Here is a 13486-nt window from a genome sequence, read left to right on the forward strand (position 1 = left end):
CTTTGGTCCCTCTAGCTTACAGTCCCGCTGCCCACAAGCCTGGACGACATGGGTCTCCAAGCGGCTGCCTCCCCGGTGGCACTCTGCCCCTCCTCCCTGGAGTGCGCTGCTCCCCACATCCCTGAGACTTGGCGCGGCTCCCCGGACTCAGTCCCACCCTTCCCACCACGGCTCTCTGCTCCTTCCTTCCCTCCTGGGACCACACCTGATGACGCCACCTCAACAACATGTCTGTCCCCCACCTGGACAACCAGCCCTGAGGGCAGGACAGGAAAACGTTCACCGCTTCCGAACTCCAGCTGCTCTCTGGATGGGAATATATAGATGCCCAAGATATGCTTTAGCAAAAATGGACAAATGAAAACCTGGAGAGATCAATGCCATAAAAGAAACTGGAAAGAGAACCACAGATCTATGCCCCAATTAGACCCACGTGCTTCAACAGCTGAGCTGTGTCGAACCGTGAAGGCACCAACAACTCCCTCATTCCACCGAGGTACAGGATGCCCCTCGGTTCATTCTGCACGTGTAGCACAGCCCCAGACCCTGCACTGGCCACTTCCAGTGGATGAGCAGTGTGGTGTGAATTCTACCTCACTAGAAACGTTTCTGAAACGTTAATAATATAAGGACTAGTCAATAAGGGTTTCTTATATTCCTAGTACAAGCTCTGTCACTCTATATTACATCCTCATATTTTTCCATTCTTCTAAATACTTCACTTCTTTGCAAACTTCTTGAGTCTTATCATAACGAAACAAGTTGTCTTTTACTGGGCAGGGAAGTGTTCTTTTTATTGTCTACACAGTACTATCCATGTAACTGATTATTGGAGAAATGTGTGGTCCCAGAAAAGTAACAAGCCCTGATGTCACTCTGGTCACCCTCGGTCACCTTCTGTCTCCCAGGACACTGCCCCGGAAACACCCCCCACTCTCTGGCTCTGAGATTAGAGAGAAAGAGGCCAGAGAACAGACACCATGAAATCTGGACACAAGGCAACTCCTTACTGGACAGGACTGCCATATATTTGGAGACAACCAGGAAAGCAAGAAGGAGAAAGACCATTTACGAAACACACAACGGGGGGACGGCACATGTCACTCTGACTACCAGAGGCCACTGCTTCAGCGGAGTCTTGCCAAAGCACCAGAGCAGCCAGGCAGGGAGACATGGATAGAACCCCATTTTGGGTGGCCTTTGGGCCCACAGGCCCTTTGGCCTTCTAGGAGATGGGAGGAAGTCAGGCTGAAACTGAGTCGAGGGAACCACCACGTCGGCGAGACTTGGGTGGGGATCCCCAATACCACCTACATGCAACGGTGTGCTAAAGGCCATCAAAAGAAACCAAAGGTTTTCGAAACTCACCACCAAGGACTGAAACACTCGGAGGTATTTTTCAAAACATTATTCAAAACCCTTCGAGAGGAACAGAGTGATGACAGAAAACAACCAAGGCGGTCCTGTAGGCCACTGCTCACTGACAGCAGCGTGCATGTCGCACACACTTCGGTGTCCCGTCGCCCCAACCTGTGTCAGACACGCATCGAAGGCCAAATAAAAGCGTTTGCAAAACAAGGCCACATACCATTATGTGTTCAAGCAGAGAGTCTATTGCGACTATGTTATCAAAATATGTCCTGAAAGAAAGGACATAAAACATGTCAGTAATCTTATTGAGAACACCAAGCACATTACACTTTGAATACATTTCCCCGTTTTGTCTACATTTAAATAAAAAACAAAGATGTATGTCTGACTTCTGTCATCTTGTGGAACAATCAATAACATTATTTTAAAGAGATGAATGCAACTTTATTACTGACTTCAGTATGAGGATTCTAATTCCAGGGGATGCATTAAATAACTATTTATTGGTAAAGACTGATGTGGAAAGTTTGTAGTATTTCACTAAAACTACAAAAGAATAAAGTGTTTTGGGTTCACCCCATTTAGCATCATTAATAATTTGGATCTGAAATGCAAATATTAAGCTAAATCTCATCTACCTGGTTAAAATGTAAAGTACCACTGAAAAATCAGAAAGTTCCAATGCAGTGAAACTGCCCTGGGAAAGCCCCAGAGTTCACCTGGGAAGAAACACCAGAGTACAGGTGATGATAAAGGCCGAACGACCTTACGAAGTGACTCATACTCATTATTGTGAACAGCTAGGAAATGTTTGGGAGACAGCTGGTATATGTATGAAAATGTAAACCTGAAAAACAGACGAATTAATAGTCATGTAATATAGGGATGCAATGTGCAAAGAAGTAGTCTCAACGAGAGTCAATGAGCAAGGTACGCTTCCAGCATAGGCTTGGATGAACTGAGGAGTGTACTCAAAATTAAGGGAACGCAGCAATAAACAACGCCTTTCATTTAAACACAAGTTACCGAGCTGGACTACACTGAGACTTGGAACATGCTCACGACTCTGTTCACTGAGGAATACACGGCAAGGAAGGTGGTCACGCAAACGGATTTGGAACTGCGGGGTAAACTGGAAGTGTCACGTGAGGGACTGAACCAGACTCTGGAAACTCACAAGAACAAGAGAAGGTGAACAGCCTCCCCTGCTGTGTTCTGAAATAATACCATGTGCCCACAGCTGTTATTTAATTTTCTCTCAAAGACAGTAGCTGAATTAGGGGGTCAGAAGAGGCCTCATTCAATCCCACATTTCCCTAGTTTCGTATTTCGGAAAGTAGAGCAACACAAGGCAGCAACCTCAGACCAGGGAGCCACGGACGTTCTGAGGGCGACCAGGGCCCAGCGCACCTTCCTCCCTCGGCGAGCTGGGAGGACGGGAGCCTGACCACTCCTGGAGGCCCGGGTGCCAAGGGCATGTGCACAGGCCAGATGACGGGCGGTCTGCCCCGTGGAGCAGAGCCCACGCGAGCCTGGGTCTCACCAGCGTCTGCGGCTGCTTCCATGGGCAGCCGCTGTCCCCAGTCAAGCCCTAGGACCGGGAGCAGCGTCTGAGTCATACCCGAGCTGCTCCACGTGAGAAAGCTACAATAGTAACAGTAACAACTGGTTTTAACTGGCTGACATTTGTGGGAAATGCCCGAGTGGACTTGACGGGAAAAAGGGAGTAAGAACATTTCCCCCTCTCCTACTGCAGCTCATTTTCGCCCACAAGTCATTGACACCTGGCGTCTCAGGCCGGTCCCAGCGAGTCTGGGGGAAAGCACACAGCAAACTGCAAACTGAACTCAGCACAGAGACACCTGAACCCTGCGCCTGCAGCGTGAAGTCACGACCACGGCACTGGCCTCCCTGTCACCTCCAGGCCTGTGCTGGGCCAGCCCTCAGTGGACACTCACTTCGAGACGTCGAGCAGGAAGTCATTCAGCTCAGTCTGCTTGGCCAGGCCTCTGCACACCTGCGGCAGAAAAGAAAGGCCGTTAACAACGAGCCCTGTTGGCCTCGTTGAAGTAGAAACTCCAGAAGGCTGCTGACCCTCCCTCATTTTACAAGGTGTGATACAATCACTTAGCTTACAATGTAATAATACCATCGACAGCATTTTTTTCTTGAATGCTTAAACTGCTAAGCACTTCGTATTTATGACCTCATGTGACCCCCATGGAACAGGACAGGGCTGGGACTCGCTTTCCTGACGGCGGCATGAGGCCCTTCGGGACGTGCTCAGCCCCCGAGGGACACAGGGTGGGCGGCGGGCCGACGGCAGGCCACGAAGTCGGCCCCCAGAGCCGCTCTTCAGACCCTCCCCAAGCTCCACTACAGACTTCCCGTCGGGCCGGGGCTCCCTGCCCCGCAGACCGTGGGGCCACACAGGGCCCCCCTCCAGCACACAGGCCCCCCGCCCCCCGCACGGCTGAGGTGGGCGCTGGGAGACAATCAGCAACACGAAGCAGCGGAGGCCACAAGGCAGAACGGGGCCTATGGGGGCCTCACTTAAACGCTCCCAGGGCAACTCGGGCCGTCTGTGAACTAGCTCGCTCCTTCCAGAAAACCGGGCACCTAAATGTCAGAATTTATGTTCTTTTCTACCACGTGGCACAGAGGAGGCTTTAACTCAGGAAATGGAGTCATAAAAGCATCAGTATTGTCACCAGTGGGCGATGGTTCCCGGTTTTAGTGGAAATACACATCACAATAGGACACCGGCCCGTTTACTGCAATCACACGTAAAGACGTAAAACACGGCCAGATACTTAACATAGAAAGTGGGTATATTTGAGGGAACAGATACAAACTGTCTAAGACACAGACAGAAAGCACAAGGCCCCTCCCTGCCTGCCCCCAGCCCAAGGCCAAGGCAGAGCTGAGCCCCAACACGCCCCAGGCTCACCTGCACCTGGTGGATGGCCACGGACGCCCAGGCAAGGTTTGCTGTTGCAACCTGAAAACAAGGATGGAAAAAATTCCCATTAGCCACGTGCAGACACCCCCACACAGGACACTGGCAGAAATGCGCGTGAGGATTTTTCACTGGTCATGGTGCTTCTGAATATTTTGCCAAACATGGACAAGATTTCTCTTTTACATCCTCCCTTTTTTTACAGTGGAATTGAACACTTCTGTGTTCCTCTTCGTTTGGGATGGAAAGAAAGATAAATGGATTTAGAGAGCTAGAGTCCAATGATTTCAACATAAAATCATTGTTTTTAGTCAATATGCATACTACCGAAAAGGCCTCGACCACTCTGAAGTGATGGCATAGTTCCCATGCTCAGCTGACAGGCTCTCAAGTCCCTCACCATTCCCTCAGCCCTGTTCACTAGAGGCCTGCTGGTACCAGGCACTGCTCTCTGTGCCGGAGGCACAGCACCAACGACCTCCGGGCTGACTCGGGCACAGAAGAACGTGGGACACAAAGGGAGGGAGTGCACCGCACACACACCAGCCAGCGTGGGCTCTGGAGGACAGGACGGGCACACTGGTCAGGCGCGGTCAGGCCTCGCCTTGCTAAGCAGGCTGCCTCTCGTTCCTCACTACAGGAGGTGGCTGGACACGGCAGGACAATGGCACCCAAAGGCTCCGGGGCCCCGTGTGCCTGGAGGAGGGGGTGGGGCAGGGCGGTGTCACCCAGGACAGCAGCTGGGGTGCAAGCCCCTGGGCGTGGCAGGCAGGTCGCTGTGATACTGGATCTCAGTACGAATAAGCCAATTCCCGTCCAGGGGAGAGGGGACAGGACTCATCATTTCCAAACCGAGTTGGTATCAGAACCTTTGTTCAGGACTTACTCTAGGAAGATGACATTTTCAAGAAAACGGGGACCACCGGAACGTGAAAACTCTCCAAAGTCATCCACCACTTTGACTTACAGTCCGACACAGTTTCCCTTCTTTTGGTAAAACAGACTTTCACTGTAAAAATGCCTGTATTTCCCATTTAATTCTTCCTCCCTCTCTACGTATTAAGTGCAGAACAAAGTTTTAAAAAATGTCATCACTGTCAAACACAGTTCACCGGACTATGGCTCAGTGCACAGCACGCAGGGCGCTGCCCGGCCCCGGCCCGGCCTCACCTCCTGGTGGCTCGGGCAGAAGGCCTCCTTGCCCCAGTGCCGGTGCAGCTCCAGGATGCCGACGAGGTCACCGATGGCAGTGACGATGGGCAGACAGAGGACGGACTGGATCCGCGTCCCTGACTCCAGCCCAGTGCCTCTTGGAAAGCGTTCATCCTGGAAAATAAAATGGGGCAAGACATAAACTCAGCAAACAAAATGGAATAATGAAGTCACATCCTTCTTTCCATCAGAAATCACCTAATGCTCTCCTCACTCACAAGCAGACCTTCTGAGGAAAACCCAGACGGTCATGGCCACAATGGCAGACGCTCACCTCCAGCAACACGGAGCCTGCCCGCCCCGAGTCCTGCTTTGACTTTTGCCTTTGCACACAAGGGTTTCATCAATGAATACATATCGATATCAGGCAATAATACAGTAACTATCACGGCCAGCAATTTAACATTCACCAACCTCCACTGGGCCAGAACGCTCACCGGGCCTTTGTGAGTGCAAGGGCACCAGGGGAGCCGGCTCCAGGGGTGAACGCTGCCCATGTAAAGAGAAATGGGGCAGAACTTTCTCTCTTTGGAAACTCAGACTAACACGACAGCGGATGTTGACGACAGTCGTTCTGAGACTCAAGGACTCGTATTACATATTCAGATCACCCAATCTACCCATGTTTATCATAAGAAATGAAGTTGGCTCTTTAATAATTCTCTAGCTGAGCGAAATCTCTCAAAAGAACACAGGGAAATCAAAAGAATTAACAGCAAAGCACCAACTCTATTCGCTCAGTTTCTGCTGTCCACAGGGTGCTTTTCATGAATAAGAAGAGCACCAGTTTATACTTGTGATTTACAAACGTCTCAAAGTTTGCATATAAAATTGAACCTTTCAAATGGCAACTTCCATAGCGTCCACTTTTAATACTTTTTAAAATTGAACTGCACTTGACACATGACAGCGCAGCTGTGAGGTCACAGCACACTGACACGGTGACACAGTCACAGGCTGTGATGTAACTGCCACCGCAGCCCTTAGTTGGCACCTCCATCATTTTCCATAATTACCTTTTATTTTTGTGATGGGAATAACGGAAACCTGGTATCCCCACAAGTTTGATAATTATAATATGCTATCATTGTCTATATTCAACTATATTATACGACACTTACTTTAACCACTTTCCTTTTTTAAAATAAAATAACTAGTTACCCGATTTGCTCAAGGTCATACAGACAGGGGCAGAACCAAAATTAAAACTCAGATTTCAGGGGTCTAATCAATAATTCTTCAGAGCAAAATCATTCCACCTAGAAATTTGTCTGTGCATTTGTCACCCGGAAAGGCTAAGTGTGCGTGGCCACGCTGCGTCATCATGCACCGGAGACCTAGACCACACATAGCTCCAGTCACGCTACCTAGGCCAGTGTCCGCCACCAGACCCTGAACAGAGTCCGGGCCTGCCCACAGGGTTTGCTTGGCCCGCTGAGAGGGGACAGAATCTGACGTAAGCTTAGGCTAGAGAACGCCCACCCATGCATGTCCTGTCTCTTTCTTGAGCACCCTGCCAGGCTGCCCATGCTGGGGGCCGGACACAACCCACCGGGAGAGCAGAGGCCCTCTGAAACCAGCCCACTCGGACATGGCGGTCCGCTGACGTCAGGCGCATAAGCCGCCAAACAGAGCCCAGAGCAGCAGAAGCACCCAGCTCACAGACTCCTGGGAACAGGACAGCGCTGCTGGAGGACACCAGTAAAACTCAGGGTCACTGTCACATGGCTGCGGCTACTCACTGATGCCCACCCTGCTCAGACATGAGCACAGGACAGCCGTCACTCAGTTCCCACAAGATAAACACGCATTTGTGTCTGCCCTATGTTGGTATGTGTTCAAAGGAACTAGTCAAATCTGCTCTTAGTGGGTACTTAAGTGATGGATTTCTGAGCACAAAGAGTTCAGGTACTCACAAACTCATTTATTGACCTGTATCTTGCTCTACTGCTTTAATGCCTAAATTACAACATCAACACGGTATGTCATCTGTTTACCAAACACTGCCGACTGCAACCGGCACAATGAGGGGGAAGCCACGCACCCCGAGGATGTCTTCCACGAGCAGCGTTTTCCGGGACTTGGCCACGTAAGCGGAGGTGGTGGTGCCCTGGGTGATGGGCCCCGCAGGGACGAGCCGGGGTCGTCCCTCCTTGATTCCAGGCGGGGTGAACATGCACAGGCTCTGGCAAGAAGAAAGGAACATGCTTTGTAGACTTTGTTGTTCTGTGCCGGGCACGGAGAGACTCCTGGACACGAGGGGACAGTCCTGAGAAGTCTGGGTGCCGAGAAGGAGGAAGGGCCCAGGCAGGGACGGTGCTGTGCCACAACCAGACTGCAGCACATGGGGTGGACTCCCGCCCACTCTGCCTGCACACAAGACACAGGCCAGAGGCAGGGCAGGGCATGGAGGACTGTCGGTGCGCAGACAGGCTCATGCAGCAGCCTCCTGGGGGGGTCACACGAAATACTAAAGGGAAGAAAAGGAAGCTGGCCTGGGTCCAGGATAGCGTCACACAGGAACCTGGCCCACGGATCTCAGGACAGGGGTGGACCGCGCATCAGAGGGCTTCAGTCAGGTGTGCCAGTCTCATGGAAAACCCTCCTTCCCAGAGCATGGTCTCACCGTAGGACTCAGTCAGTCACTCTGTCCCTGAAATGGGCCGGCCTGCCAGACCACAACCCTGAGCACCCTTGATGAGACCATGCTCTTCGCCGAGTGCATTTCGGGCAAGTCTGGGCGTGTCTTCCCCTTTCAAATGAGTGGCGGGGGGGAGGGGAGTTCTGACACTACTTTTCAATAAATGCCTTTAAAAATATAGTTAGTTATGTTGACTAAATCATATCATATTTTTAAATACCCACTAAATCGGAATTGCTCATCTAAACAAATCAGCCAGCAGGGCGTCCAACCCTTCGGCATCTCTGGGCCACCCTGGAAGACGACTTGTCCTGGGCCACACACTAAATACACAAGCACTCACAAAAACTGATGAGCCAAAACACGGGTTTTAAGTACATTTACGATTGTGTGTTGGGCCACATGAGGCCCACAGACCATGGGCAGGACACCCCTAAGTTGGGGGCAACAATTTGACCTGACTGTATTATGATTACCACGCAACTTGAAACTTACTGAGGCTCGGTGGCTCTCCTGACACCACGTTCACCTGAGTGGGACCCGCTTGCACTAGAAGGTAAAGACCTGCCAAAGGATTCCAGGTGTGTCCGACCCACAGCCCTCAGGCATGTGTGTCCCGGGAGGGCTACAACCTGGACCCAACACAAAATCAGAAACTGACTTAAAAGATGATGGGATGTGTGTGTGTGTGTGAGAGAGAGATTACATGTTGCGATGCATTTAATGTATGGCCCAAGACAATTTTTCTTCCTCCGGTGTGGCCCAGACGCCCAAGTTGTGCCGCCCCACTAGACCGCCCTCTGAAGCTACGCAGGCTCCTACACTTTCCTGCCGTCGCCGAGCCGGCTCTGGGTGAAGACAGCGAGGTGGGTGTCCAAGCTTCGTAATGTCGAACACACCCCCTCTTTCTCTCAAATACAGTCTTATTTACAACCCACCACCAGAAAGTGAATGAGCCTCTTCCCATCGGGGGACCAGGGCAGTGCCAGGCCCCCGGTGCCTCAACTAAACCATCCTCTCAGGCGGCTACGTTCCAACAACTTTGTTCACAAGTCTATCTACTGGTACCTCCGTCAGGACAGTGGTTAAGTGGTATTTGCTATTAGGTACATACCTGTGGAAATACGCTTTCAGTGTTTCTATTTTAAAATGCTTAAATACAAGTTATACTCTGTTTTAAAAAGAGTTTAAACATTTAACTATAGGAAAGATGACAAATGACCATTTCACCTTATTTAGTTTTAAAGGGGCCAGAAATCAGCACCCATTTCAAAGTTGTTATGATTTATTCTGCACCAATTTCCATGCGGCACAAATGGGGTAAGGTCTCCATCAGAGTTAGTACTTCACTGTCACGATGCAAGTCCATGTGTGTAACGACTGAGAGAAGAGCAGGAAAATGCACCCAGAACAGGAAGAGAGATGATTTCAGACCAAAATTAGAAGGATATGGCCCATTCGGGCTGAAGACAAACCGGCATTGACAATGACTTTCTCAGACTGTGAGAAGTGAACCACGAGGAGGAGGCTGAGCAGCGAGCCATCCTCCTGCTACGGCCGCACCGAGGGCTGCAGGCAGCCCGCCCAGAGCCCCCGGGACGGAGTGGGAAGCGGCCTCTGCAGCAAGCCCCCGGCAGCAGCCTTTCTACTCACTCTCGTCACGGTCACTGACCGTGGGGTTCAAAAATACACAGCACGTATCTTTGCTGGATGACTTCACTGCGTGCCCATGAAGGCCGGACTTAGTCATGTCTTTAAGCTACACTCAGCATCAGAATGCAACAGTGACGGGGCAGCTCACACATTCCTGTGTTATTAGGTCAGTTACTTAATATTACAGAACATGTCCCACCTCTATACAGGGTTACTGTCTCTCTCTCACACACTCATACACACACAACAGATAAGCAAACCCTGGACCTACCATATATGAAAAGCTTTTCTATGTATTAGTCTCGCTGGAAAAAGTGGTTTATAATCTTTCAATTCTTTGGCTGAATCTAAAAGACTTCTCTTTGCGGATAATTATCAAAAAAGTAAGTAACTCTTTATAGTGGGAACTTTCTGCTTGTTATACTAACTAGCTCACAATTTTTAATCCTATTGATCAACAGAAATTCCCAGATGAGCGCTGAGGGTAAGAGCTTCATGCCGTATTGTCACATGAAGGCCGAAGCTAGGGCAGGAGCGAAATGAGGACACCGTGCAACAGACACCCTCATGGGTGTTTTCACAGCCTCACACTCTCTCCTCTGTGTGAGGGGTTTCCTGCATTATTTTGGGATTTTTGAGTTTGGGGTTTTTCCCCTCCATAAAAGTCACCTGTGTGAAAGCTCCCTTTGTAACACCCATGGCTGATTGAAGGTCAGTCTCTGGTCTGAACTGTGTGGTCGGTCTCTCATTCATGTTCTTCGTGATCTTTGTAGCCGAGTGGATGGCAGGCGGCTATCACTGCAAAAAGCCAGTAGGAACCCTCTGAATTGTGTGTATATTCAAGGATGGGGAAAAGGTCACCAAGCTACTTCGCTTGTCTTCCAGTAATCATCGACGGACACTTGCGGCCTGAAAAGTCGTCTCCCGGTGCAAGCCACCCCCCCCCCTACAGACTGACTCACCCCCCTGCCCTCGAGTCTGTTTCTGAACGCTCCTCAGTGCCCTTCGGCTGATCTGTCGACCACACCGTGCTAATCCCCTTAGTTTGTGGTACACTCTTGTCATCCAGCAAGGTGAGACTTGCTTGGTTTCTTTATCTTTCAGAAGAATCACAATGTGTTTCATAAGCTACAGCTAGTGCTTCTGACTGGTGAGGGGCCTGAGAAGATGCGTTAGCAAGTAAGTTCTAAAGAAACTCAAAAAGGAAGTAAGGGCTTTGGTTTTCAAAGTCTGTCATGATTTTCGATGTAAGGATTTGACTGGGCTGTTGAGTTAGTAAGAAAAATATTGTATCTTTCCATAAAGGATGAATGAAAATCTGAAAACAACACAGTTTTAGAACACACTGACTATTCTGCTCACACTTTCCGTATCAAATTTGCCTACAAAACCGTGTTGAATTGCGCCCCTAAAATTGATTGCTGGTCTAATGCTGTAAAAATCTATGAAAACCTTTATTAGCACGAGCACTTTTCAGCAGCTAGAGATAAAACCTACAATTAAAAGCAAGGAAAAGGTTTAGGGTTTCCAACCTCAACCACTAGAGGAGAACTTCACTGCGCTGCCGCATGCGGCCCACTGCGGGACGGCGGAGGGTCTGGCCCCCACAGGAGGCCTGCAGGCCCCAGCCGGCACTAGCCCAGCAGCCCGCCAGGGCGTCCAGAACCCAGGCCGACGAGCCGGACACTGAGGCCACAGGGTGCTCAGCATTAAGCAAGGTTTCCCACTGCTCAAAGAGATTCATGTGAGCTGGCCAAAGTTTCCTAGTAACAGCGAGTTTTCATATATATATTTCTACAGTTAGGTGATTCAACTAGAGAAAACTGGTAATGGTAGTTTTTCTAGCCAGTAGATTGGCTCAGTGAAGAAATAAAATAACTTTAAAATTACAAAAAAAAACAAATTAAAAAAAGATTTGGTGGAAAACAGAATGGACTATCACAAGTTATTTTAAAAACCTACTTTTTTGCCCTGGCTGGTGTAGCTCAGTGGATTGAGCGTGGGCCTGCGAACCACATGATCACAGTTCGATTCCCAGTCAGGGCAGATGCCTGGGTTGCAGGCCGGTTCCCTGCAGGCCAACTCCCAGCAGGGGACCCACGAAAGGCAACCATACATTGATGTTTCTCTCCGTCTCCTTCCCCTCTAAAGATAAATAAATAAAATCTTAAAAAAAAATTTTAAAAAAAATAAAATAAAATAAAAACCTACTTTTTTAATGAAATGAGAATATGCGATTCATCAGCATCAACAAACAGACAACTCTACTTTACTTGGTGGACACCTGCTCTCACCTTCCCACTCACAATTCAAAGACCTCTTTACTCATGAAACTTCATTTTTATGTTAAGGCTTTTACTCACAACCAGTTACCTCTTAGAAATACTTTTCAAGATGAAAAAAATTATTTAGGTGCACCATTATTTTTATTTGAAGACACTAGATGGCGCTAGGTAGTAAATGACTAGATCCCATTCACCTTGAACTGGAATTGGATAAGGAACTTTGCACAATTCTTAAAAATAAACCTACTACTACTAAAGCTTACTGACAACTGAGAAAAGTCACACAATTATTGGAAACTACTGGCTCTAAACTGGCCTCCGAAACCAACGGGTGGGAAGTCATCTACGAACTGACTGTATATATTAAAGCTTTTGGAGTATTATTAGAGTCCTTGAGATTCTCAGCGTCTACACACTCTTACATGTAGCACACGACACTGCAACGACAACATCATAAAGTACGTGGCACACGGTCAGCTGCAGGGCGTGGCTAGCTATGCAAGACACGGTAGAAACATTAAAAGTTGAATTAAGCAAAACTTGAACCGTGGAAACACTCATTTTTTCCAGCCAGCGCTCCCAGCATGCCTTGCACACAGCTGGGCATGCACGCCTCTCCAGGCCGGGACGCAGAGCACCTACTCCCTCCCCGAGCCTGGACCACTCACAAACTGCTGCTTCTTCCTAAAAAGTCCCCAATCCCCTCATATTCCTGGGGAAGGGGCCTTCCATGCTCCGCTCAGACCAGGCTCATCACCCAAGCTCTGTCAGTGCGACCTGCCCCAGCACCCCATTCAAATGCAGAACCCCAAGGAACCTTGGGTTCCTCTCTGATCTCCCTTAATACTATATGCTAGAAGAAAGAAACATCCAATCAGAAAAGAATGAAGTAACAATTCAAAGAAATGAGGAGAGGCGTAGGAACCTCCAGGACACCTTTAAATGTTCCAACGTCCGAATTATAGGGGAACCGAAGGGGAAGAGGAAGAGCGACAAGTGGAAAACTTATTTGAACAAATAATAAAGGAGAACTTCCCTAATCTGGCAAAGGAAATAGACTTCCAGGAAATCCAGGAAGCTCAGAGAGTCCCAAAGAAGTTGGACCCAAGGAGGAACACACCAAGATACATCATAATTATGTTACCCAAGATAAAAATGAAGGAGAGAATCCTAGAAGCAGCAAGAGATAAGGGGACAGTCACCTACAAAGGAGTTCCCATCAGACTGTCAGCTGATTTCTCAAAAGAGACTTTGCAGGCAAGAAGGAGCTGGAAAGAAGTATTCCAAGTCATAAAAGGCAAGGACCTACATCCAAGATTCCTCTATCCAGCAAAGCTTTCACTTAGAATGGAAAGGCAGATAAAG

At 49.1% G+C, this 13486-nt stretch overlaps 1 protein-coding gene across 1 annotated transcript in view; it reads right to left on the bottom strand.

Annotated features, from left to right (window-relative positions):
• PDE10A (phosphodiesterase 10A) overlaps positions 1-13486 on the bottom strand; it is a 170580-nt gene that overhangs the window by 32048 nt on the left and 125046 nt on the right. Inside the window, exons 6-10 of the mRNA XM_037060516.1 lie at positions 7587-7727; positions 5501-5656; positions 4322-4372; positions 3330-3388; positions 1589-1640 (exon numbers count right to left, since the gene is read on the bottom strand). Coding sequence (XP_036916411.1) covers positions 1589-1640; positions 3330-3388; positions 4322-4372; positions 5501-5656; positions 7587-7727 — 459 coding nt within the window. The remainder of the gene's footprint in view (positions 1-1588; positions 1641-3329; positions 3389-4321; positions 4373-5500; positions 5657-7586; positions 7728-13486) is intronic.

Source organism: Sturnira hondurensis, unplaced genomic scaffold, assembly GCF_014824575.4.
Source record: "Sturnira hondurensis isolate 20B ecotype Veracruz unplaced genomic scaffold, ASM1482457v3 Scaffold0000167, whole genome shotgun sequence".
In the NCBI taxonomy this organism is placed as follows: Eukaryota; Metazoa; Chordata; class Mammalia; order Chiroptera; family Phyllostomidae; genus Sturnira; species Sturnira hondurensis.